The 23,958-nt window shown below is 35.5% G+C and overlaps 4 protein-coding genes and 1 long non-coding RNA gene across 6 annotated transcripts; 4 read left to right on the forward strand and 1 right to left on the reverse strand.

The window, feature by feature from the left end:
- The first annotated feature begins 811 nt into the window (after positions 1-811).
- On the forward strand, positions 812-2,489 carry LOC106310077 (histone H3-like centromeric protein HTR12). Of its 2 annotated transcripts, none has more exons than XM_013747276.1 (9): positions 812-1,050; positions 1,169-1,218; positions 1,307-1,361; positions 1,442-1,479; positions 1,565-1,604; positions 1,674-1,789; positions 1,929-2,006; positions 2,107-2,182; positions 2,263-2,489. In XM_013747276.1, exons 1-9 carry the CDS (start codon positions 999-1,001, stop codon positions 2,316-2,318), a joined length of 561 nt encoding a protein of 186 aa, XP_013602730.1. In that variant the 5' UTR covers positions 812-998; the 3' UTR covers positions 2,319-2,489. The 2 variants fall into 2 exon arrangements, with proteins under 2 accessions (XP_013602730.1, XP_013602731.1); XM_013747277.1 differs by having other exon boundaries at positions 1,445-1,479.
- A 10,786-nt stretch (positions 2,490-13,275) lies between these two features.
- Positions 13,276-13,934, forward strand: LOC106311023 (MYB-like transcription factor ETC1). The gene is made up of 3 exons (XM_013748254.1): positions 13,276-13,411; positions 13,502-13,589; positions 13,715-13,934. The coding sequence occupies exons 1-3, from the start codon at positions 13,339-13,341 to the stop codon at positions 13,800-13,802; spliced, it is 249 nt and encodes an 82-aa protein (XP_013603708.1). The 5' UTR covers positions 13,276-13,338; the 3' UTR covers positions 13,803-13,934.
- An 804-nt stretch (positions 13,935-14,738) lies between these two features.
- Positions 14,739-16,791, reverse strand: LOC106311417 (MAP/microtubule affinity-regulating kinase 4). The gene is given in 4 exon segments (XM_013748603.1): positions 14,739-14,884; positions 14,979-15,945; positions 15,948-16,092; positions 16,094-16,791. Coding segments are annotated over 4 exon segments (1,956 nt in total).
- Positions 16,792-22,738: 5,947 nt separating this feature from the next.
- On the forward strand, positions 22,739-23,514 carry LOC106310249. The gene is made up of 2 exons (XM_013747488.1): positions 22,739-23,007; positions 23,125-23,514. The coding sequence occupies exons 1-2, from the start codon at positions 22,795-22,797 to the stop codon at positions 23,308-23,310; spliced, it is 399 nt and encodes a 132-aa protein (XP_013602942.1). The 5' UTR covers positions 22,739-22,794; the 3' UTR covers positions 23,311-23,514.
- Positions 23,515-23,527: 13 nt separating this feature from the next.
- On the forward strand, positions 23,528-23,899 carry LOC106310250. Its single transcript, XR_001263741.1, has 2 exons — positions 23,528-23,642; positions 23,737-23,899. It is a non-coding gene; the product is annotated as an uncharacterized LOC106310250 (long non-coding RNA).
- Positions 23,900-23,958: the final 59 nt, after the last annotated feature.

The raw sequence follows: 23,958 nt of genomic DNA on the forward strand, positions 1-23,958 counted from the left end.
TATCTAAGAATCAAAATTTTGAAAAAAAATCACCGGTAAACTACATTAACAGATTAGTTTTCAAATCTAATATATCAAGCTGTTATACAATATACATAAGTGCAGACTCAAATATAAATGTCTGTCTAGTATATATTCATCAGCTCGGTCTAAAAATCATCTAATTCTAAAACAACAAAACAAATTACTTATTTCACCAGTACGGGTAATATCTGAATCCAAACATGTAATATTTGAACCCGAATGGATATCTGAAGATAATCAAACATAAGTATACTTAACTCTATATTTTTAGTTTACTCTATTTTCAATGTGAGACTTTATCATTTTTAGTAATTTGTAGTCGTTTTTTAAATATCAAAATATAACATATAAGAAAAAATCTAATTTTTTTTATTATATGCTTAATGTGATTGTTTAATTTCTTTTAATAGTATAAAATTTAAAAAATAAGAGGTTAGAAAAATTGTTATCAAATATGTATTATTCATAATCATTAATTGTCATATATATATATATGTTAATTATAATAGGTAATTTTGTAGTTTTTATTTAAGAAAATAAAAAATATTATTTTGTACACTACTAATTAATTTGATACTTAGTTTAATAAAAAAAATATTATATGTTTATATGGACCAACTTATTTTTCTAAAAACAAACCATTGTTTTTAAAACCGGACCAACTATAAACCGGAGATATACCGGATTGAGTGGCTAAAACACTCTTTGTATATATCTGCTGAGCAAACCCTCTGAGTGAGATGGCGTGTTAAGAAGTTGGAGGACCATTCATGCCTCTTATGTGAAAGAAAGCAGAAGGATTTGAAAATCAAAAAATTGAAGGAGAAGCGGGAAAACAAATAATCTCTCCCTCCGCCTTTTTTTTTTCCAAATAATCAATCTCTCATTTCATTTGTTAACCCAAGTTTTCGATAAAATTATTTCAAGGGGATTTATTTATCTTTTATTCCTCCGGCGGCAGTAAGTAGTAATCAATGGCGAGAACCAAACATTTCGCTTCCAGGGCACGAGATCGCAATCGAACTAGTTAGATGTGGTGGGTCTCAATCATCGAGACTTCCACTTTTCTTTTTTTTTTTTTTTTTTTTTTTTTTTTATATTTATTTTATAGGTTAAACCCTAATTTGGCATCTGAAATTTGTAGATGCGACTGCTTCATCTTCGGCGGCGGCGGCGGCGGAAGGTCCGAGTGCGGTAACGTCATCTTTTTTCTTTTCCGTTTTAGGTTTCGACGCAAATCTCGTTACTGTTTTTTTTTGACGAATCTATTGAAATGTTTTAGACCCCGACGAGAAGAGAAGGCAGCCAAGATGAAGGTGGTGAAGCTCAACAGAGTGGTGAGTCTTTCTGTTTCATTTTCTGAGATCCAATTAATCCTTTTTCATCTCTCGTGTGTTGTGACATGAATCAATTGCAGCAGCAACTCCTACTACAACTCCACCAGCCGGTAGAAAAGTAACTTAGATTTCCATTTCACACCATTCATTTGCTTCTTTATCAACAAACTGCTCTCTCATCTGTTTTTTTTGGTTTTGTGAAGAAAGGAGGGACTAAGCGAACTAAACAAGCTATGCCTAAAAGTTAGTGTCAGATTTTAAAATCAATCTCTCAGGACATGTCTATTATGTCTGTCTGTGTCCCCTTTGTAGGTTCCAACAAGAAGAAGACATTCCGTTACAAGCCTGGAACCGTTGCCCTCAGAGAGATTCGCCATTTCCAGAAGACCACCAAACTTCTTATCCCTGCCGCTAGTTTCATCCGACAAGTTAGTAATGAACTTTGTTATTCATACATTCCCGCTTACTTGTTTTCTTGTTTTCAATGACTCTGCAATTACTGATATAGAATTTACAGCAACCATTATGGGGTGATTTCTCTAACTACAATTACTAATACTATCCCAGGTGAGAAGTGTCACCCAGATCTTTGCCCCTCCCGATGTTACCCGTTGGACTGCTGAAGCTCTTATGGCTATTCAAGAGGTACGCGTACTCCTTCCCTCTTTTGTTTCCTATTTTCCACTTGATTTCTAATTTAAACTGATCGTTTTTTTTATATTTCTTTTGGTGTGGGGCGGGGCAGGCGGCTGAAGATTTTTTAATTGGCTTGTTCTCTGATGCTATGCTTTGCGCTATCCATGCAAGGCGTGTTACTCTAAGTAAGTAGTACTCCCCAATATAAGGAAACCCATTTTATATATAACATAGCCTCATCCATGTCTGCTTCTCTTCATATCAGTGAGAAAAGATTTTGAGCTTGCACGCCGTCTTGGAGGAAAAGGCAGACCATTGTGATCGTTTCGCAGGTTGTATAACTTTGTTCACTCCTTATGTCTTGTCATTTGTTATCTGACTGACACTTTCTTTTGAAACATAACTGCTTGATTCAATATCTAGGCTGTAAAACTTATCCCTCCTTGTTTACTATCTTATATGCTTTTCCTTGGAATTGATAGTTTCCATTGAGATTTCACTTGCACGAAACATATCTGCTTTCTCAATATCTCTCAGTCTTAGAAAGGGCTATTGACTAAAAGAAAAGAAAATTTAGAGGAAGATTTGTAAAGACATGTGTTTAGAGAGGGCTTAATTAAAAACACACGCATCTGCTAGCCTTGCTATTTGATTCCCAATTTCAACTTTTTTCAAGGCATATTATAAAGTTTGTAAATGTACTTAGCACTTCAACTTTTATAATTTATATGACGATTTTATTCGAATAGAGCATTTGTGATTTCATAGTGTTGTCATGAAACTCAAGTAATTCACAACGTCCGATGTTGCCATTGTCTAATAAAATATTGAGAAAATTGCGAACAAAAAAACAACGTAGTTGTCTCTACAGTATAAAACTATCACTAAGTTGTTTCTATAGTATAATATTTTTCGCGATCCCAAAACTAATTCTTTTAAAATTCCGTAATGTTTTAGAAAGATAAAAAAAATAAGGTAATCCCGTAATGTTTTAGAAAGGAAAAAAAATGTAAAAACAATTTAAAAAAAAAAAACACATGACACAGATCAAAAATATCACGTAATCTAATTGCATTTGGTTTCTAAAATTCTCCAAAACTATTCTTTTAAAATTCTCTAAGGTAGAACTTGATTCCAATAATAGTAGTCTACCCCCTTTATCATCAGCAAAAAAAAACTATTATGTGCTTACACTAAATTCCCAAACACCACACATTGTATAGATATGCATCATATAACAATAGTTTTTGAAAATCACAAGACAAACTATAGAGAAATCATAGATTGTTGAAGAAGAAAAGCCAAAATCATTTTTTTTTTGGATATTTTGATAAAGAAAATCGACCAGGACACGTTTAAGGAAATTAGAATATTTTCTTAACTGAAATTTCCTTAATTTTTGGAAAAACTGATTTTTTTATCCGTAGAAGGCACTTTCTACACTATGTAGAACCATGACAAAAATTCTGAATACAATTTCTACTTTTTGTGGACGTTCGTGTTAAGTTTAGATTTCGCATACTTGAAATTTTAGAATACTTCATAAAAGTAGAAACTACATTCAAAAGAAAAGTAGTGATCTTTACAATTAGTAGAATTCACATTCTCCATATTTAGAATTTTAATCACTTTTAGATTGTTTCTTCTAAAAAAAGTAGATGGACTTGTTTATTCTGAAATTCGTTTTCTACTAACTCATTTTCCGTAGAAGAAGAATTCTAATTTTAGTGAAACGTAATTTTAAATTTTTATTTATCAAGTTTTTAACCAAAAAAAAATGTGTTTATGTATATAGGTATTTTATTAATTATTTATATTTTTAATATTTTTTGGATTCATAAAACTATTTATTTCATTAAATTTCAGAAAAAAGGTATAAAAAAGAATAAATAGACAAATATGGATTCCCTCAAATATGTAAGAGGAAGATTTGTAAAGGCATGCGTTAGTCTCAGAGAGGGTTAAATTAAAAAAAAACACTCATCTGCTAGCCTTGCTAATGGATTCCCAATTTCCACTTTTTCAAGGCATATTATAAAGTTTGTAAAATATACTTAGCACTTCAAGTATTATAATTCATACAGTGATTTTTATTCGAATAGAGCATTTGTGATTCTCCATAGTGTTGTCATGAAACACAAGTATTCATCACCGTCCGATGTTGCTACTGTCTAGTAGTTAAGCATTGTAACTAAAAAGTTAGAATTTCGAATTTCGTAACATTTATTCCAGTCAACTCTTTTTAAATCTTTTTTTTGCCAACTTTTTTATTGTTTCTCTTCTTTTTTCTAGTCTTGGTCAAGCACTTCTTTATGCAGTTTTTCTTATATTCTTTTTAGGGAGAATTGCCAAGTGTGACTCAAAACTAGGGGTCAAACCCAAAACAATACCCCAACTTGGGTCAAAGGCAAAAGTAACCTAAAAGGCTATTGAAATTACAACTATCCCCTTGTGACCAAACAAAAAAACGGAATTTTTTTTACGTTTCTACCCCTCGCAAGTCGTCTGTTTAGACGACTTGAAAATAAGTCGTCCAGACGACTTAACTGAAAGTCGTCTGGACAGTTAGTCTTAAACATAATTTAAAAATTTTGTAAAAAATATTTTGATAAGTGAAAAATGGGAATTATGTAATTAACATATGTCTTAGGAGGTATAAATTAAGATATAACAAATTTCAATTGTTTTCAGCATAGATGAGTGAAAGTAGTGAGTCATGATATTCTTTAGTTTATGTTTCATCAACATATGTTGTAGTATTGTATGTGTTCTTAGGGTTAGATTTTGGAAAGCATTAAAACCGTTTTTGAAAATTTTTAAAATTACTTATGCGTGTTCATTTCTGTGTATAGTAAACACTATTTAAGTATAATTTGATTTTATAACGTGGTTAGTTAGTTAATCTAGTCATTTTAGTTTAGGGGTTCATTTTAGGGTCTAGGACGACTTAATATTTTGTCGTCTGAAAACAGACGACTAAATATTAAGTCGTCTGTTGTACATTATCAGCCAGAATAAGTCGTCTAAACCGGACCAAACCTTAAAGTTTACCAATGTAATTTTAAAGCTAACCGGATTATTTACCCAATATATAAGGTGATTTTTATTTTTTTTGTTTCATTTTTCGCGAAATTCAGAAACCCTAACAGTTCTCCCTCTCAAAGGCGATTTCGAATTCCCACGATTTCCGAACAAACCATCGTTCTCAACATCGGCTATCTATCTCACTTCATTCTCACCGTTGTCGCCGCAGCTTCTTCTAACCCTAGCCGCGCCGATTCCTCTAAACCCTAGCGCCGCCGATTCCACTATTTCCGAACAAACCGTCGCCCTCGCCACCGTGGTCACCAACGTTCTAAACACTAGCGCCGCCGCTTCTTCTAAACCCTAGCGCCGCCGCTTCTTCTCTGTAAACCTTAGCGCCGTTTCTCTGTAAACCCTAACGCCGCTAAGTCATCAATCTCGAGGAAAAGATGAACATAAAACGTTGTCTCTATCAATTTACTCATTCTCACCGTTTCACGTTTATTTTTTCAGATCTATAACCGCAATGACGAGTACTCCAACTCCTTCTGCGACTGGAAGACTTGTAAGTAATTTAAGTCGTCTACTAAGTCGTCTGGACTTATATTGTTGTCTTTGATTATTTTGCAGACAAAAAGGATGGATATTCCAGAACTCCCCCGTAGGTTATACACATCAGGGGAAGAACCAGAAGCCCACAATAGCATTTCGTATCATACGGATAACAGCAAGTTGCATACTGCTCTTAGGAAAGCTCTTACTGATGACGAATTTGAAGAGCTCAAGGAGTCGAGTTTGGGAGTTTTCATCAAGTTCAAGGAGCAGGGATTTGGTTGGGCTTCAAGGCTGGTTCACTACATGCTCAGTTTCAAGCTGGACATTAAGAAGAAGTATGAGATGTGGTCTCTCGTTGGTCCAGAACCTTTGAGGTTTTCACTGTTAGAGTTTGAAAACCTCACTGGTCTAAACTGCGAGTACATCGAGGACCTTGAGACACCAAAATGTGACGTTACCCCAGAGATGGTTTCTTTCTGGGGGATGCTGGGAGTTCATCTGGAAGCTGGGCCAACTACTGATCAGATAATAGCAGCACTGAAGAGATGCGGGGATTGGTCCAGGGAAGATCGCAAGCGGCTCGCGTACCTCTCCATCTTCACTGGATTCATTGAAGGGAGAAAGTTTTCAACCGCTACACGATCTACTCTGGCAAGGCTAGTGATGGATTTAGAACGGTTTGAGAATTATCCATGGGGGAGAGTCGCGTTTAAGGTGCTGATGGACTCTTTGTGGAACAAAGAAATTGCTGGCTGTTACACCGTGGATGGGTTTATACAAGTTCTTCAGGTCTAGACGTACACAGCTATGCCGGAATTGGGTGCTAGTATTGGTGGTCCCAGAGCAGACAGTCCGTCTCCACCGATACTGGCTTACGAGGGCAGCAGAGGCCGCAGATCAATGAAAGCTGCTATCTTGAGTCAGGTATTTACTTCAATCCAAAAGACTGCGCAGACGACTTATTATAAGTCGTCTGGAAAGTCTTCCATCTGGACGACTTATTAGACGACTTATAATAAGGCGTCTGGAAAGTCTTCCCAGCTGGACGACTTATCGGACGACTTAATTAAGTCGTCTGGAAAGTCTTCCATCTGGACGACTTATTAGACGACTTATAATAAGGCGTCTGGAAAGTCTTCCCAGCTGGACGACTTATCGGACGACTTAATTAAGTCGTCTGGAAAGTCTTCCATCTGGACGACTTATTAGACGACTTATAATAAGGCGTCTGGAAAGTCTTCCCAGCTGGACGACTTATCGGACGACTTAATTAAGTCGTCTGGAAAGTCTTCCATCTGGACGACTTATTAGACGACTTATAATAAGGCGTCTGGAAAGTCTTCCCAGCTGGACGACTTATCGGACGACTTAATTAAGTCGTCTGGAAAGTCTTCCATCTGGACGACTTATTAGACGACTTATAATAAGGCGTCTGGAAAGTCTTCCCAGCTGGACGACTTATCGGACGACTTAATTAAGTCGTCTGGAAAGTCTTCCATCTGGACGACTTATTAGACGACTTATAATAAGGCGTCTGGAAAGTCTTCCCAGCTGGACGACTTATCGGACGACTTAATTAAGTCGTCTGGAAAGTCTTCCATCTGGACGACTTATTAGACGACTTATAATAAGGCGTCTGGAAAGTCTTCCCAGCTGGACGACTTATCGGACGACTTAATTAAGTCGTCTGGAAAGTCTTCCATCTGGACGACTTATTAGACGACTTATAATAAGGCGTCTGGAAAGTCTTCCCAGCTGGACGACTTATCGGACGACTTAATTAAGTCGTCTGGAAAGTCTTCCATCTGGACGACTTATTAGACGACTTATAATAAGGCGTCTGGAAAGTCTTCCCAGCTGGACGACTTATCGGACGACTTAATTAAGTCGTCTGGAAAGTCTTCCATCTGGACGACTTATTAGACGACTTATAATAAGGCGTCTGGAAAGTCTTCCCAGCTGGACGACTTATCGGACGACTTAATTAAGTCGTCTGGAAAGTCTTCCATCTGGACGACTTATTAGACGACTTATAATAAGGCGTCTGGAAAGTCTTCCCAGCTGGACGACTTATCGGACGACTTAATTAAGTCGTCTGGAAAGTCTTCCATCTGGACGACTTATTAGACGACTTATAATAAGGCGTCTGGAAAGTCTTCCCAGCTGGACGACTTATCGGACGACTTAATTAAGTCGTCTGGAAAGTCTTCCATCTGGACGACTTATTAGACGACTTATAATAAGGCGTCTGGAAAGTCTTCCCAGCTGGACGACTTATCGGACGACTTAATTAAGTCGTCTGGAAAGTCTTCCATCTGGACGACTTATTAGACGACTTATAATAAGGCGTCTGGAAAGTCTTCCCAGCTGGACGACTTATCGGACGACTTAATTAAGTCGTCTGGAAAGTCTTCCATCTGGACGACTTATTAGACGACTTATAATAAGGCGTCTGGAAAGTCTTCCCAGCTGGACGACTTATCGGACGACTTAATTAAGTCGTCTGGAAAGTCTTCCATCTGGACGACTTATTAGACGACTTATAATAAGGCGTCTGGAAAGTCTTCCCAGCTGGACGACTTATCGGACGACTTAATTAAGTCGTCTGGAAAGTCTTCCATCTGGACGACTTATTAGACGACTTATAATAAGGCGTCTGGAAAGTCTTCCCAGCTGGACGACTTATCGGACGACTTAATTAAGTCGTCTGGAAAGTCTTCCATCTGGACGACTTATTAGACGACTTATAATAAGGCGTCTGGAAAGTCTTCCCAGCTGGACGACTTATCGGACGACTTAATTAAGTCGTCTGGAAAGTCTTCCATCTGGACGACTTATTAGACGACTTATAATAAGGCGTCTGGAAAGTCTTCCCAGCTGGACGACTTATCGGACGACTTAATTAAGTCGTCTGGAAAGTCTTCCATCTGGACGACTTATTAGACGACTTATAATAAGGCGTCTGGAAAGTCTTCCCAGCTGGACGACTTATCGGACGACTTAATTAAGTCGTCTGGAAAGTCTTCCATCTGGACGACTTATTAGACGACTTATAATAAGGCGTCTGGAAAGTCTTCCCAGCTGGACGACTTATCGGACGACTTAATTAAGTCGTCTGGAAAGTCTTCCATCTGGACGACTTATTAGACGACTTATAATAAGGCGTCTGGAAAGTCTTCCCAGCTGGACGACTTATCGGACGACTTAATTAAGTCGTCTGGAAAGTCTTCCATCTGGACGACTTATTAGACGACTTATAATAAGGCGTCTGGAAAGTCTTCCCAGCTGGACGACTTATCGGACGACTTAATTAAGTCGTCTGGAAAGTCTTCCATCTGGACGACTTATTAGACGACTTATAATAAGGCGTCTGGAAAGTCTTCCCAGCTGGACGACTTATCGGACGACTTAATTAAGTCGTCTGGAAAGTCTTCCATCTGGACGACTTATTAGACGACTTATAATAAGGCGTCTGGAAAGTCTTCCCAGCTGGACGACTTATCGGACGACTTAATTAAGTCGTCTGGAAAGTCTTCCATCTGGACGACTTATTAGACGACTTATAATAAGGCGTCTGGAAAGTCTTCCCAGCTGGACGACTTATCGGACGACTTAATTAAGTCGTCTGGAAAGTCTTCCATCTGGACGACTTATTAGACGACTTATAATAAGGCGTCTGGAAAGTCTTCCCAGCTGGACGACTTATCGGACGACTTAATTAAGTCGTCTGGAAAGTCTTCCATCTGGACGACTTATTAGACGACTTATAATAAGGCGTCTGGAAAGTCTTCCCAGCTGGACGACTTATCGGACGACTTAATTAAGTCGTCTGGAAAGTCTTCCATCTGGACGACTTATTAGACGACTTATAATAAGGCGTCTGGAAAGTCTTCCCAGCTGGACGACTTATCGGACGACTTAATTAAGTCGTCTGGAAAGTCTTCCATCTGGACGACTTATTAGACGACTTATAATAAGGCGTCTGGAAAGTCTTCCCAGCTGGACGACTTATCGGACGACTTAATTAAGTCGTCTGGAAAGTCTTCCATCTGGACGACTTATTAGACGACTTATAATAAGGCGTCTGGAAAGTCTTCCCAGCTGGACGACTTATCGGACGACTTAATTAAGTCGTCTGGAAAGTCTTCCATCTGGACGACTTATTAGACGACTTATAATAAGGCGTCTGGAAAGTCTTCCCAGCTGGACGACTTATCGGACGACTTAATTAAGTCGTCTGGAAAGTCTTCCATCTGGACGACTTATTAGACGACTTATAATAAGGCGTCTGGAAAGTCTTCCCAGCTGGACGACTTATCGGACGACTTAATTAAGTCGTCTGGAAAGTCTTCCATCTGGACGACTTATTAGACGACTTATAATAAGGCGTCTGGAAAGTCTTCCCAGCTGGACGACTTATCGGACGACTTAATTAAGTCGTCTGGAAAGTCTTCCATCTGGACGACTTATTAGACGACTTATAATAAGGCGTCTGGAAAGTCTTCCCAGCTGGACGACTTATCGGACGACTTAATTAAGTCGTCTGGAAAGTCTTCCATCTGGACGACTTATTAGACGACTTATAATAAGGCGTCTGGAAAGTCTTCCCAGCTGGACGACTTATCGGACGACTTAATTAAGTCGTCTGGAAAGTCTTCCATCTGGACGACTTATTAGACGACTTATAATAAGGCGTCTGGAAAGTCTTCCCAGCTGGACGACTTATCGGACGACTTAATTAAGTCGTCTGGAAAGTCTTCCATCTGGACGACTTATTAGACGACTTATAATAAGGCGTCTGGAAAGTCTTCCCAGCTGGACGACTTATCGGACGACTTAATTAAGTCGTCTGGAAAGTCTTCCATCTGGACGACTTATTAGACGACTTATAATAAGGCGTCTGGAAAGTCTTCCCAGCTGGACGACTTATCGGACGACTTAATTAAGTCGTCTGGAAAGTCTTCCATCTGGACGACTTATTAGACGACTTATAATAAGGCGTCTGGAAAGTCTTCCCAGCTGGACGACTTATCGGACGACTTAATTAAGTCGTCTGGAAAGTCTTCCATCTGGACGACTTATTAGACGACTTATAATAAGGCGTCTGGAAAGTCTTCCCAGCTGGACGACTTATCGGACGACTTAATTAAGTCGTCTGGAAAGTCTTCCATCTGGACGACTTATTAGACGACTTATAATAAGGCGTCTGGAAAGTCTTCCCAGCTGGACGACTTATCGGACGACTTAATTAAGTCGTCTGGAAAGTCTTCCATCTGGACGACTTATTAGACGACTTATAATAAGGCGTCTGGAAAGTCTTCCCAGCTGGACGACTTATCGGACGACTTAATTAAGTCGTCTGGAAAGTCTTCCATCTGGACGACTTATTAGACGACTTATAATAAGGCGTCTGGAAAGTCTTCCCAGCTGGACGACTTATCGGACGACTTAATTAAGTCGTCTGGAAAGTCTTCCATCTGGACGACTTATTAGACGACTTATAATAAGGCGTCTGGAAAGTCTTCCCAGCTGGACGACTTATCGGACGACTTAATTAAGTCGTCTGGAAAGTCTTCCATCTGGACGACTTATTAGACGACTTATAATAAGGCGTCTGGAAAGTCTTCCCAGCTGGACGACTTATCGGACGACTTAATTAAGTCGTCTGGAAAGTCTTCCATCTGGACGACTTATTAGACGACTTATAATAAGGCGTCTGGAAAGTCTTCCCAGCTGGACGACTTATCGGACGACTTAATTAAGTCGTCTGGAAAGTCTTCCATCTGGACGACTTATTAGACGACTTATAATAAGGCGTCTGGAAAGTCTTCCCAGCTGGACGACTTATCGGACGACTTAATTAAGTCGTCTGGAAAGTCTTCCATCTGGACGACTTATTAGACGACTTATAATAAGGCGTCTGGAAAGTCTTCCCAGCTGGACGACTTATCGGACGACTTAATTAAGTCGTCTGGAAAGTCTTCCATCTGGACGACTTAAAAAAATTCAAATTCGTACCTTAAACTAGGTGAGATGACTTCGTTTGCACACAGGGTCTTCTCCAACCACCCAGAACCTCAAACGAAAGCAACCGTAAGTCAAAACGAAAGAAATATGGCTCTGTCAACCATAGCCCATATTTTGAATCAAAAGCTTGAGTTTTTTGGATGAATATAGAGAGAAAGTGAAAGAAATGTTGTTTTTAGTTCATAACAATTGAAACAGAGAGAGTGTAAAGAGATTTACGTGCATTAAAGGGCATTAAAAGCTCCAAACTGTTCGTACAAGGTTGTTGCCACTATTCATTGCAGTGGCAATATTGTAAATACTTGAAGAAGATGAGGTTGAGACAGTAAAGAAGCCATTTTCGAAAAAAAAAAAAAAATGTTAATGGCATTTTCGTAGATAAAATGCAGGTGTGGGGTTAAAATCTCAAAAAAAAAAGGAGTCAAACGAAAAGTTTAGTTTTCTGTTTGACTCTAAGTTTTGAGTCACTTTTGCAAAAAGCCCTTCTTTTTAACATCCATTACTATTGTCTCTGTGCATTCATAAGAATTGTGTGCCAAAAACCGGATGCGCCATGAATCATGCCGTGGTCCCAACAGATTAACTAAACAAAAAGAAAATCCACGCGTCGTGTTCAGTTGCAACTGCATAGTTTGCTCAACCTTTTTCGATGTCTTGTAAATAAAGAATAAATCGAACCAAATAAAAAGAAGCATGGAATAACATTGCGATGTGAATAATGGGAATATCCACAACGCTCTAATTAATTTTCTATCCAACTCTAACTAACTTTCAACTCTCCAATTTCTAGTTCTAACTTCACCTTTCATTAAATTGGGAATTTAATTCAATAGACTGGAATTCATAAATTTAAATATTAAGTGATTCTCCTAATGCATACCAGCAGATAATGAGGGCTGGAATTGGATTGTTATTTACTTAACTTTTTTTACTTCAACTACCATGCATTATTATTGTGTTGTCATGTAATCAACCACTAATAATTTATATATTAAGATGTTCCTAGATAAAATATTGTTTTCAAACATATCACCGTACGTAAACTTAAAATTCCAAAAAATCAAACCAGTCTTTAACTGATTGATATAATATTTACTGCAAATAGATCCAACTAAAAAAACATTTTATCCATGGCTAAGTCCTAGCTACCTCCAAAACCTTTTCATTTAAGCTAGACAGGTTAAAGAGAGAGTAGTGTATTCATTGTATGTAACAAAAACATACGTAGTAAAATAGTTTGTTAGCATTAATCTAACTATCATTTATTTCATGCATACTTATTACTGACAGTTTGTTAGCTAATACGTATGAAATATCACCTCAGGGCAAGTAGCTAGTCTTATTTATTTTAAAGTCAAATACACAAAAACATGATGAAGCAACTGATCATGTAGTGAAACATGTTTAATATGATTGGTTCACAACGAAACCCATCAAGCATTACATTCATATATACTGGCATAATGCTGCCACCCATAAGTTGCAAATTAATTAATGATGATAACATTTAATATTCTTTGGGGTGGTATATATTTACACTTAACAAATTGAAGGGAATTAATATACAATACATAATAACTTAATGTGGAAACTGACCAAACCGGTCGGTAAAAAAATGACACTATAAATAGAGAAGAGAGTCCGTGTTCTTTAAACATCTGCCACTCTCTGCTCTACCTTAAACCGTAACACCTGAATCGATATATAAAATCCTTAAGGTAAGATCGTATTTCAGATGGATAAGCAGCGTAAGTCGAAGCATCCCAAGACCAATGCTTATGCCACCATTGTTTCCTCTTCTTCGGAAGGTATGTGTATATATTTTCACCCATCTCCAAAACACGTACGTTGCCCTATAAATTGTACTTTAGAAAGTTTTGGTTGATGACATGAAACAGAAGTGAGCAGTCTTGAGTGGGAAGAAATAGCAATGACACAAGAAGAAGAGGATTTGATCTGCAGAATGTATAAGCTTGTCGGCGAAAGGTTTTTTCATTCATTCTTTCTTCCTTAAATTATTAGTCTTTATTTTGTTGGGTCATTTTTTTAAATGCGATGTTAACAAGGGATCATTTAACTATTAGTTTTTGTTGATACTGTTGGTTATGAAGGTGGGATTTAATAGCTGGGAGGATTCCAGGAAGAACGGCACAAGTGATCGAGAGGTTTTGGGTCATGAAGAATCATCGAAGAGCTTGATTACGTTGATTGATAATTCTATATCATTTTTTATAATAAGGAAATATATACGTGTATCCTCTAATCGTTGGTAATTCTGCAGTTTTGTTCTTGTATTTGGAGTTGTATCTCGGGATTTCATACTTATGTTTCTAAGTTGTCTTAATTAATTAAAGTCACGTACGAAATATTTTGTTAAACATAGTAAACTTCCGGTAACTTTAAAGGTAAAAAGTCATTAAAATCATATATATATATATATATTTTTTGTCACAACACTGAAACGAATTAGTTATGTGAAATTTGTATTGAGAAAAAAATAGAAATAGAAAAACATTTCTCATTAAAAGAGAAAATGACATGCAATGAAATTAAGATTGGGGACTGTATGTTAATATTGATTAGTGTGAATAGATTCTGTTCAAAAGATCATAAATATTATATCCATTGTAGATCCATCATCCAGATTTAATTAGCGTGAATAGATTCGGTTTGATAGAGCATAGATATTACATCCATGGAGCATCTGTGATTGGCATTCCAGGCAGGTTGTTCTGTTCCATCCATTGCGAGATTGCATTTGTGACATTATGAAGTGGTCAAATACGTTTTAGGAGTTTGTTTTCTGAATATCAAACAGACACTTCGCTTGAGATAGTATAATAAGTTACTGACCTATTTATAGGAACTTTGGATAAAGGATTGTTGTTTTAAAGCATTTATATTTTACTGGACTGTTTGTGTGTGTGTGTCACAACAAGTCTTAGTATTCTTATACAGGATGTTGAACTATATAAGCTAATGAATATGATTTTTCTTGTGTGTGTGTGTGTGTATACAAGGAAGACTAGGAAAGCTAGGAAAGCTCAGAGTCAGAGACATGGAAGACTAGGAAAGCTAGGAAAGCTCAGAGTCAGAGACATTGTAGAGACTCTGAGCTTTCCTATACAAGGAAGACTAGGAAAGCTCAGAGTCAGAGACATGACCGGAGCTTGAACGCCGTATCTTTGGACTCAACACTATCAGTTGACTCTCAGAGTGCGTTCTCATACTTTGCCCACATGGGCTCAATGGGGGATGCCTTGATCTTACTCTAGGAGTTCCTGAAACACAAAAAGAAAAATTACGTAACAAATTTCAAATATATGTATGGAATGCAGCCTATCAATCTATATTATATTTGACTACTGCTCAAACCTGGTTTCTGAATTGGTTTCAGGCCAGAAGCTCTTTTTGAAACAGGCTTCTTCTTCCTCATACCAACTTCATTTGAGCATGAAAGCCTCCTTTCCTTCTCAGATGACACCTGCTCGTCTGATCCACCCCCACCTTCATCTTCACTACACGAAGCCCATTCACTACCTGATTCTGATGTCTCTCGGAGATTGTTTTTCTTACAAGTCTTCGCCTGTTCCACCACCCTATATGCAAACATCTGAAAAGGAACCTGTGAAACTTGAACTAACTCTGTTGTTTTTTCCCATGAGAGTTTCTTCAACAGCTTAGTCTCTATCTCACAGTAATCCACAGGAGGAGAGACAAGCGTGTCTTGCTGACATTCCGGGTTCAAAGCTAAAAACCGTTTGATGTATCTCAAAACTCTACTTATGGACGAGAAAGATGGACGCTGATTCGGATCAGCGTGCCAGCATCTTTTGGTCAGGAAAAGTGGTCTCTCCCCAGCCCTAATGTTTCTACTCATTTTATCTCCTTGAAGGTGGCTATCCTCAAACGGTACTTTACCTGTTAGAAGCTCAAAGCAAACCATTCCAAAGCTGTACACATCAGATTTCTCGGTGTACTTAAGGCTGCTTCCGCCCTGTTCCTGCTCCTCTAGCACTTCAGGGGAATACCATATGAATGGAAAACTCTCATTCGAAGAAGCACTTTTAAAGGAGAAGCCCTTGACAGAACTCAACCCGAACCCACAAATCTTGCCGTGTAGAATGTTAGATGGATTCAACTCCCCGTGGTACACTCTCTTTGAGTGGAGATATTCCATGCCACGTGATATCTGAAGCATCAGATCAACCGCGACAGGGAGGGAGAGTGTGTTCTTCCTCCTCGGACCACACACCTCTTTGACGTGCGTCCCAAGGCTTTTACTCATCAGTTCCATAACCAGGAAACACTCTTTCTTCTCCTCATCAGCGAATCCACAAAGGTGTAATACACAATGTTTGGGTGTGAAAGAGATAGCAATGAAGTGACCTGAGGAAGCAGAGCATCGATGTCTCCAAAGAAATGCCTAAGCGCAAAGCTTTCACCTAACCATGTAATCTCCTTGCACTGACTCCCATTACCTAATCTCTTTCGAGCTGACCAGAATAGAAGATGGAAACAGCTCGTTACCATCTCCAAGATTCTTCAAAAGGAACTCAGCCATCTTCCTGTCTTGTTTGCTTGAACCGGGACGCCTTTTTTCTTGAAGCTCTTGCGTTAGAAGCCACATGTCCTCTCTCCAAGCACTCTCGTACCGGCTGCACAAGTCCTCGGTCACCAAATACTCTCTCCCGAACTTCCATGCAAACATCTGAGAGTCGTTCCATTGCTTCATATACTTGTTCCAATGCACCAGCCTCTTCTTGTTCATCTCTTGTTCGTCCCACCCTGAAACCTCACTCGCCATCTCTATAGCCTCGATGATGATGGGTACACAAGAGAGCAGGTTATGAACGTGAAGCTCGGTGCAATCTTTGTTGTGTTGTAAGAAAACAGCTTTAGCCCAAAACCCTAGTTTAGGCTCTAAAGAGAACCTAACGTAAGCCTCCCCTTCTCGTACCACACATAGAAGCTCCCTCAAGGGCTGTTCGAGAATCTTCCATTTGGACGTGTTCTTCTCTCCAAAACGTAGGTTTAGTCTCATGGATTCGGAAACTGAGTCGTATGTGGCGGTGAAGAGGTCGAGTAATAGAGTGCATTGACGCTGGTTGATATGAATGTTGTCCTTGAACACCATTAAGGCTCTTATGCTTCCCAACACCTCTCCTATCTCTCCAAGTTGCTCCATTTTACATCCCTTCAAATCAATGGAATTAAAAAATTTAGTACAAATCCTCTCGAGATTTTAGACACAACTAGTTGGTTGATTAACAAAAAAATAAAATAAAATGATAACTATATGTATTTTTGGCAATTATTATTTGTTTGATTTACTTAAATCGGTTTGTTAACAAACGCGCATTACAGCTTTATCTTCATCCACACGAAGCACATTGAAGACCAATTTAGAACTTTAACCAAACAAAAGGAAAAGAAAAAAAAAACGATTTGGTTTTTTTTTTTTTTTTTTTTTGAAACAAAAAAAACGATTTGGTTCTTTAAATGGCAAAAACACAAGCTGAATAAATAGTATTTGATTACTTGAACGATTTGGTTCTTTAACAACGGTCATATGTATGCGTGTATAACAAAAAGAAGTATATTATTGTAACTAGAAATATAGCTGAATAAATAGCATTTGATTACTTAAATTAGAACATTAGATATAAATCAAACCCTCGTATAGTTCTCATGGTTTTGAGATTTTGTTTTGGATTTTTAACAATAAATATCCCAAATAAGTTTATTTCGAACAAAAACCCTAAATATTTACCGTAAAAGCCTCCGAACTAATTTTATTTAACGAATTAGACCCTCTATCTACATATCGATCGACATTTTACCCGATACCCAAACCTGTATCCGAATCCGATCCGAAAAATCCGAACTGAAATCCGAACCGAAGTAGTAAAATACTAGAACGGGTATTGAATTAGGAGAGATTGGATATCCGAATCTGAACGGTTAATTTCCGAACCCGAATGGATATCTGAATATAACCGAACATATATATTTTCAGAATTTTTCATCAATAGGTTGCATATTTAAAATAATTTTTTAAAAACCTGCTATTTCTGGATAGTTTTTATTTTTATAGAGAACTATTGTACATTTGGGATTGTGACTTAGAAATAAGGATAACAATAATTTTTACAAAAACTGATATTTTTGGAAAGTTTTCATTTCTATAGAGAACTATTGTACATTTGGGATTGTGACTTTGAGATTATGATAACAAGATTTTTTGTTGATAGATGAGTATCCTTTCACATTTTTTCATCAATATGTTATATTTTTCAATAATTACAGAAACTGCTATTTTTGGAAAATTTTCATTTCTATAGAGAACTATTGTAGATTCGGGATTGTGACTTTTGAAATTAGGATAACTATAATTTTTGTTGATAAATGAGTATTTTTTCAGAATTTTTCATCAATAGATTGCATTTTTTAAATACTTTTTTAAGAACCAACTATTTTTGGATATTTTTCATTTTTATAGAAAACTATTGTAGATTTGGGATTGTGACTTAGAAATAAGGTTAACAAGAAGTTGTATTTATAGATGAGTATTCTTTCAGAATTTTTCATCAATATGTTGCATTTTTTCAATAATTATATTAAGAACCTGCTATTTTTGGAGAATTTTCATTTTTATACAGAACTAGTGTAGAGTTGGGATTGTGAACATAGAAATTAATATAAAAAGAAATTTTGTTAATGGATGAGTATTCTTTTGGAATTTTTCTTCGATAGGTTACATTTTTTAAATAATTTTTAAAAAATCTCGTATTTTTGGAAAATATTCATCTTTATAGAGAAATATTGTAGATTTGAGATTGTAACCTAGAAATAAGGATAACAAAAATTTGGTTTGATAGATGAGTATTCTTTCAAAAAAAATTCATCAATAGGTTACATTTTTCAATAATATTTACCAATACTACTACCTTGGAAAGTTTTCATTTCTATAGAAAACTATTGTAGATTTGGGATTGTGACTTTGTAGTTAGGATAACAAAAACATTTGTTGATAGATGAGTATTATTTCGGAATTTTTCATCAATAGTTTGCATTTTTTTCTATAATTTTTACGAAAGTTACTATTTTTAGAATTTTTTTATTTCTATAGAGAACTATTGTAGATTTGAGATTGTGAATTTGAAATTAGGATAACTAGAATTTTTGTTGATAGATGAGTATTCTTTCAGAAATTTTCATCAATAAGTTCCATTTTTAAAATAATTTTCTTAAAACCTGCTATTTATTGGATAGTTTTCATTTTTATAAAGAACTATTGTAAATTTGGAATTGTTACTTAGAAATAAAGATAACAATAATTTTTAGAAAAACTGCTATTTTTGAAAAAAATTCATTTCTATAGAAAACTATCGTAGATTTGGGATTGTGACTTTGAAATTATGATAACAATAATTTTTGTTGATAGATGATTCTTTCACATTTTTTCATCAATAGGTTATATATTCAATAATTTTTACAGAAACTATTATTTTTGGAATGTTTTTATTTCTATAGAGAACTATTGTAGATCCAGGATTGTGACTTTGAAATTAGGATAACTTGAATTTTTGTTGATTGATAAGTATTTTTCCAGAATTTTTCATCACTAAGTTGCTATTTTAAAATATTTTTTTAAAAACCTTCTATTTTTGGAATTTTTTCATTTTTATGGAGAACTATTGTAGATTTGGGATTGTGACTTAGAAATAAGGTTAACAAAAATTATAGAGCATTTACCGAAAACTCAATTTCGTAGGGGTTAACCATTAGATTTAAAAAAAATTAAAAAACATATAACAATCTTTTTTTTATTGCATTGTTGCGTCCTGCACTGACATAAGATGATGGTCAAAGAGGTTTGAAATTTTTTTTGTGCATGTTTCTTTAGAGAATGAATATTTTGTAGTGGTTATTCCATTGATTTAAACAGTATATAAAGTGTTATTAAATTAATTATTAAACTTTTAAGCGATATCTTTGTACCATGAAAGAAAGTTTAGCATACGTTAATACTATATATAATACGTTTATAAATTTGTAAACAACACTAAAGAGTGTAAACTTCAATATATAGAACACTTACCGAAAAACTAAATTTCGTAGGGGGTTAACTTTCAGATTTTGATAAAAAATCAAAAATATGACAATCTTGTTTTATGGAATAATTGCATCCTGAAGTGACATAGGATGATGGTCAAAGATGTTTAGAATATTTTATATGTCCGTTTTTCTAGAGAATAGAGATGTCATAGTGGTAAATCCACTCATTTGGGCAATTTACGAAATTTTATTAAATTAATTGTTAAAAAATTAAAGACAGTACTTACGTACCTTGAAAAAGAGTTTAGAATACATTAATAAAAATGTATAATGTGGTTGGCAATTTTTAAACAACACTAAAAAGGGTAAACTTCATTATATAAGGAGATTACCAAAAACTCAGTTTCGAATAGGTTGTTAACCTTCAGATTTTGAAAACAAAAGTAAAAAAATATGACAATCTTGTTTTATTACATAAGTGAATCCTGAACTAAAATAGTACGATGGTTAAAGAGTTTTGAAATCTTTTTTGCGTCCATTTCTTTAGAGAATATATATTTTATAGTGGCTAGTCCCCTGATTTAAGCATTATATAAAGTTTTTTTTAAATTAATTGTTAAAAGATTAGATTGATGTCTAAGTATCATGAAAGAGAGTTTATCATATGTTATTACAAATTTATAATGTAGTTAGAAAAATTTAAGCAACACTAAAGGGTGTAAACTTCAATAAATAGAGCATTTACCGAAAAAACTCAATTTCGTAGGGGTTAACCTTCCGATTTTGAGAATAAAAATAAAAAATATGACAATATTATTTTATTGCATAGTTTCATCTTGCACTGATATAGGATGATAGTCAAAGATGTTTGGAATCTTTTTGTGCTCGTTTCTTTAGAGAATAGAGATTTCATAGTGTGAGTCCACTAATTTGGGCAATATATGAAGTTTTATTAAATTAATTGTTTATAAATTAGAGAGGATAGTAATGTACCATGAAATAGTGTTTAGAATATATTTAAACAAATGTAAAATTTGGTTAGAAAATTTTAAACAACAATAAAGAGTGTAAACTTCATTTATAGATAATTTACCGACAACCCAATTTCGTAGAGGTGTTAACTTTTAGATTTTGAGAAAAATAAAATCAAAAATATGACAAACTTTTTTTATTGCATAGTTGCATCCTGCAATGACAAATGATGATGGTCAAAAAGATTTGAAATTTTTTTTTGTGTCCGTTTCTCTGAAGAATAGATATTTATAACAGTTATTCCACTGATTTAAGCTGTAAATTTTTTTTATAAAATTAATTGTAAAAATATTAGAGCAACGTCTATTACCATAAAATATTGTTTAGCATACATAATGTATAATTTGGTTAGAAATTTTTAAACAACACTAAAGACTGTAAACTTAAATATATATAGCACTTACCGAAAAACTAAATTTCGTAGGGGTTAACCTTCAAATTTTGATAAAAAAATCAAAAATAAGAAAATCTTGTTTTATGGAATAACTGAATCCTAAAGTGACATAGGATTATGGTCAAAGAGATTTGGAATCTTTATTGTGTCATTTTCTCTTGAGAATAGAGATTTCATGTTAGTCCACTGATTTAAACAATATATGAAGTTTTATTAAATTAATAGTTGAAAAATTAAAGCCAATACTCATGTACCATGAAAAAGATTATATAATAAATTAATACAAATTTAAAATGGGGTTAGAAATTTTTAAACAACACTAAACAGAGAAAACTTCATTATATAAAGCATTTACCAAAAATCAAATTTTATTGGAGTGTTAACCTTCAGATTTTGAGAAAAAAATCAAAAAATATGACAATATTGTTTTGTTGCATAATTGCATCCTGAACTGACATAGGATGATGGTCAAAAAGGTTTGAAATATTTTTTTGTATCCGTTTTTCTAAAGAATAGATATTTATAGTGGTTTGTCCAATGATTTAGGCAGTATACAAATCTTTATTAAATTAACTGTCAAAAAAATTGGAGCGATGTCTATGTACGAAGAAATGGATTTATAATACATTATTAAAAATTTAGAATGTAGCTAGAAAATTTTAAGCAACACAAAATAGTGTAAACATCAATATAAAGAGCACTTACCGAAAAACTTAATTTCGTAGGGGTTGTTAACCTTCAGATTTTGAGAAGAATCAAAAACATACAAAATCTTGCTTTATTGCATAGTTTCATCGTGCACTTTCATATGAATATTTTCAAAGAAGTTTGGATTTTTTGTGTGTTTGTTTCTCTAGAAAATAGAGATTTCATAGTGGTTAGTCCACTGATTTAGGCAATATATGAAGTTTTATTTAATTAACATTTAAAATTTGAGACAATACTAATGTATCATGAAAGAGAGTTTAGAATACATTAATACAAATGTATAATGTGGTTATAAATTTTCAAACACCACTAAAGAGTGTAAACTTCATTATATAGAACATTTAACGAAGACTCAATCTCATAGGTGTTAACTTTCAGATTTTGAAAAAAATTCAAAAAATATCGCAATCTTGTTTTTTTTGCATAAGTGCATCCTGAAATTACATAAGATGATGGTCAAAGAGGTTTGAAATCTTTTTTTTGTGTCATTTCTCTTCTAGAGAATATATATTTCATAGTGGTTAGTGCACTGAAGTTCTATTAAATTAACTGTAAAACAATTAGAGATGATACTCATGTACATTAATACAAATGTAGAATGTGGTTAGAAATTTTTAAACAACACTTAAGAGTGTAAACTTCATTTATAAAGAATTTATTAAGACAAATGTACAATGTGGTTAGAAAACTTTAAACAACAATAAAAAGTGTAAACTTCATTTATAGAGAATTTACTGACAACCCAATTTTGTAGGGGTATTAAGAGCAGCTCCAATAGAGTATCTAAGAAGGATTAATGGCATGGTTCTACCTAAATAAATGCTGAAAATTAAAAATTAGGTAGATATGGTTCTAAAATTGGATGTTTTGGAACCAATTCTAAACTAATATATGCCAATGTATGATTGGTTAGTTTTTTAAAAAAAAAAAAAAACCCAATTGTTCTCTCTCTCTCTGATTTCACGGAAAAATTCCCAGCACACTCTCTCTCTTTTCATGGCGGAATCACCAAAGTACATTGAGCCCTATGATTGCAGAGAAGCTGTAGCGATTTCGCCAAAACTCTCTCTCTCTTTCGTTATGTTGAACCCGAGATTACAGAGAATCCGGCCAGTGTTTAAACCCTCCGACGAGCTCTCCGGCAGCCATGTACGGCGGAGGGGCGTTTCTTCTTCAAACCACGAATTCTCCTTCAAGCGAGTCCAATCGGTATACTCTTATACTCTCTCTCTATCTCCCTAGGTATATACTCTTATACTCTCACTCTCTCTATCTCCTGATTCTCTATCTCCCTAGGTTTTTAATCGAAATCCCAATTTTTCACAGGTCAGCAAATCAGCAGGTCCATTCGATGCACTAATCTGCGTCGGCCAATTCTTCCCCGATTCACCGGAGCTTCTAGGCGAGTTTCTGGATTACGTCGAAGGCCGAGCTCAGGTCCTGAGACTACGGCGTCTCCGCCCCCAAAATCCTATCCGCGACCTCGATGAAAACGGAGAATCAAGGGTTTAAGATGGACGGGCTTACTTATCTGGTACGGAGTCATCTGATGGTCAGTTTGGGAAGTACAGTCAAGATGATGTTGATGCTCTTCGTGCTCTTGCTGATGATTCTGGAGTTGTTGATTTGTTTTTGACATATCCTTTTTTGAACTTTTGATGGATGGATTGGTTTCTTTATGTTCATGTTTTTAGTAATTGTTGGTCCTTAATTAGTTTATTTACTAATGAATGGCCTGTGGGAGTCACGAACAGAGCTGCGGAGTCTGATATTCCTGCGGAGGTTTCTGATTCGTCTTGTTGTGATTCCAATGTTTCTGAATTGGTGAAGGAAGTTAAACCTCGGTAAGTGTTTTTTTGGTTCTTGTATTGTTGTTACTGGGAGTTGTTGATAAGTTTGGAACTTATTTGTTGTTTATGTTTGTGTGTTTTGTCGCAGTTATCACATTGCAGGTTCGATGGGGGTGTTCTATGCCCGTGAACCTTACTTGAACGTTGATTCTAGTCATGTAACTCGCTTTCTTGGCCTTGCTCAAGTTGGAAACAAAAACAAACAGGTGTGTTCTTTGATAGTTACTCTTGTCCTAAGAGCTTGGTACTTATTGGTCACACCTAACACTCTTGGTAGTTAGCTTTAATTTACTTTAGTGTTCAATGCTTG

This window comes from Brassica oleracea, chromosome C8, assembly GCF_000695525.1.
Source record: "Brassica oleracea var. oleracea cultivar TO1000 chromosome C8, BOL, whole genome shotgun sequence".
Taxonomy (NCBI): Eukaryota; Viridiplantae; Streptophyta; class Magnoliopsida; order Brassicales; family Brassicaceae; genus Brassica; species Brassica oleracea.

What these genes read in the sequence shown, in the direction of transcription:
- LOC106311023 (XM_013748254.1), top strand. Translation starts at nt 13,339, where the DNA reads ATGGATAAGCAGCGTAAGTCGAAGCATCCCAAGACCAATGCTTATGCC. An exon ending in TGTTTCCTCTTCTTCGGAAG is followed by an intron (nt 13,412 to 13,501) that starts GTATGTGTATAT and finishes GACATGAAACAG; the next exon opens with AAGTGAGCAGTCTTGAGTGG. An exon ending in TATAAGCTTGTCGGCGAAAG is followed by an intron (nt 13,590 to 13,714) that starts GTTTTTTCATTC and finishes TTGGTTATGAAG; the next exon opens with GTGGGATTTAATAGCTGGGA.
- LOC106310077 (XM_013747276.1), top strand. Translation starts at nt 999, where the DNA reads ATGGCGAGAACCAAACATTTCGCTTCCAGGGCACGAGATCGCAATCGA. An exon ending in CGGCGGAAGGTCCGAGTGCG is followed by an intron (nt 1,219 to 1,306) that starts GTAACGTCATCT and finishes GAAATGTTTTAG; the next exon opens with ACCCCGACGAGAAGAGAAGG. An exon ending in CCGCTAGTTTCATCCGACAA is followed by an intron (nt 1,790 to 1,928) that starts GTTAGTAATGAA and finishes ATACTATCCCAG; the next exon opens with GTGAGAAGTGTCACCCAGAT.
- LOC106310249 (XM_013747488.1), top strand. Translation starts at nt 22,795, where the DNA reads ATGGCGGAATCACCAAAGTACATTGAGCCCTATGATTGCAGAGAAGCT. An exon ending in CCTTCAAGCGAGTCCAATCG is followed by an intron (nt 23,008 to 23,124) that starts GTATACTCTTAT and finishes AATTTTTCACAG; the next exon opens with GTCAGCAAATCAGCAGGTCC.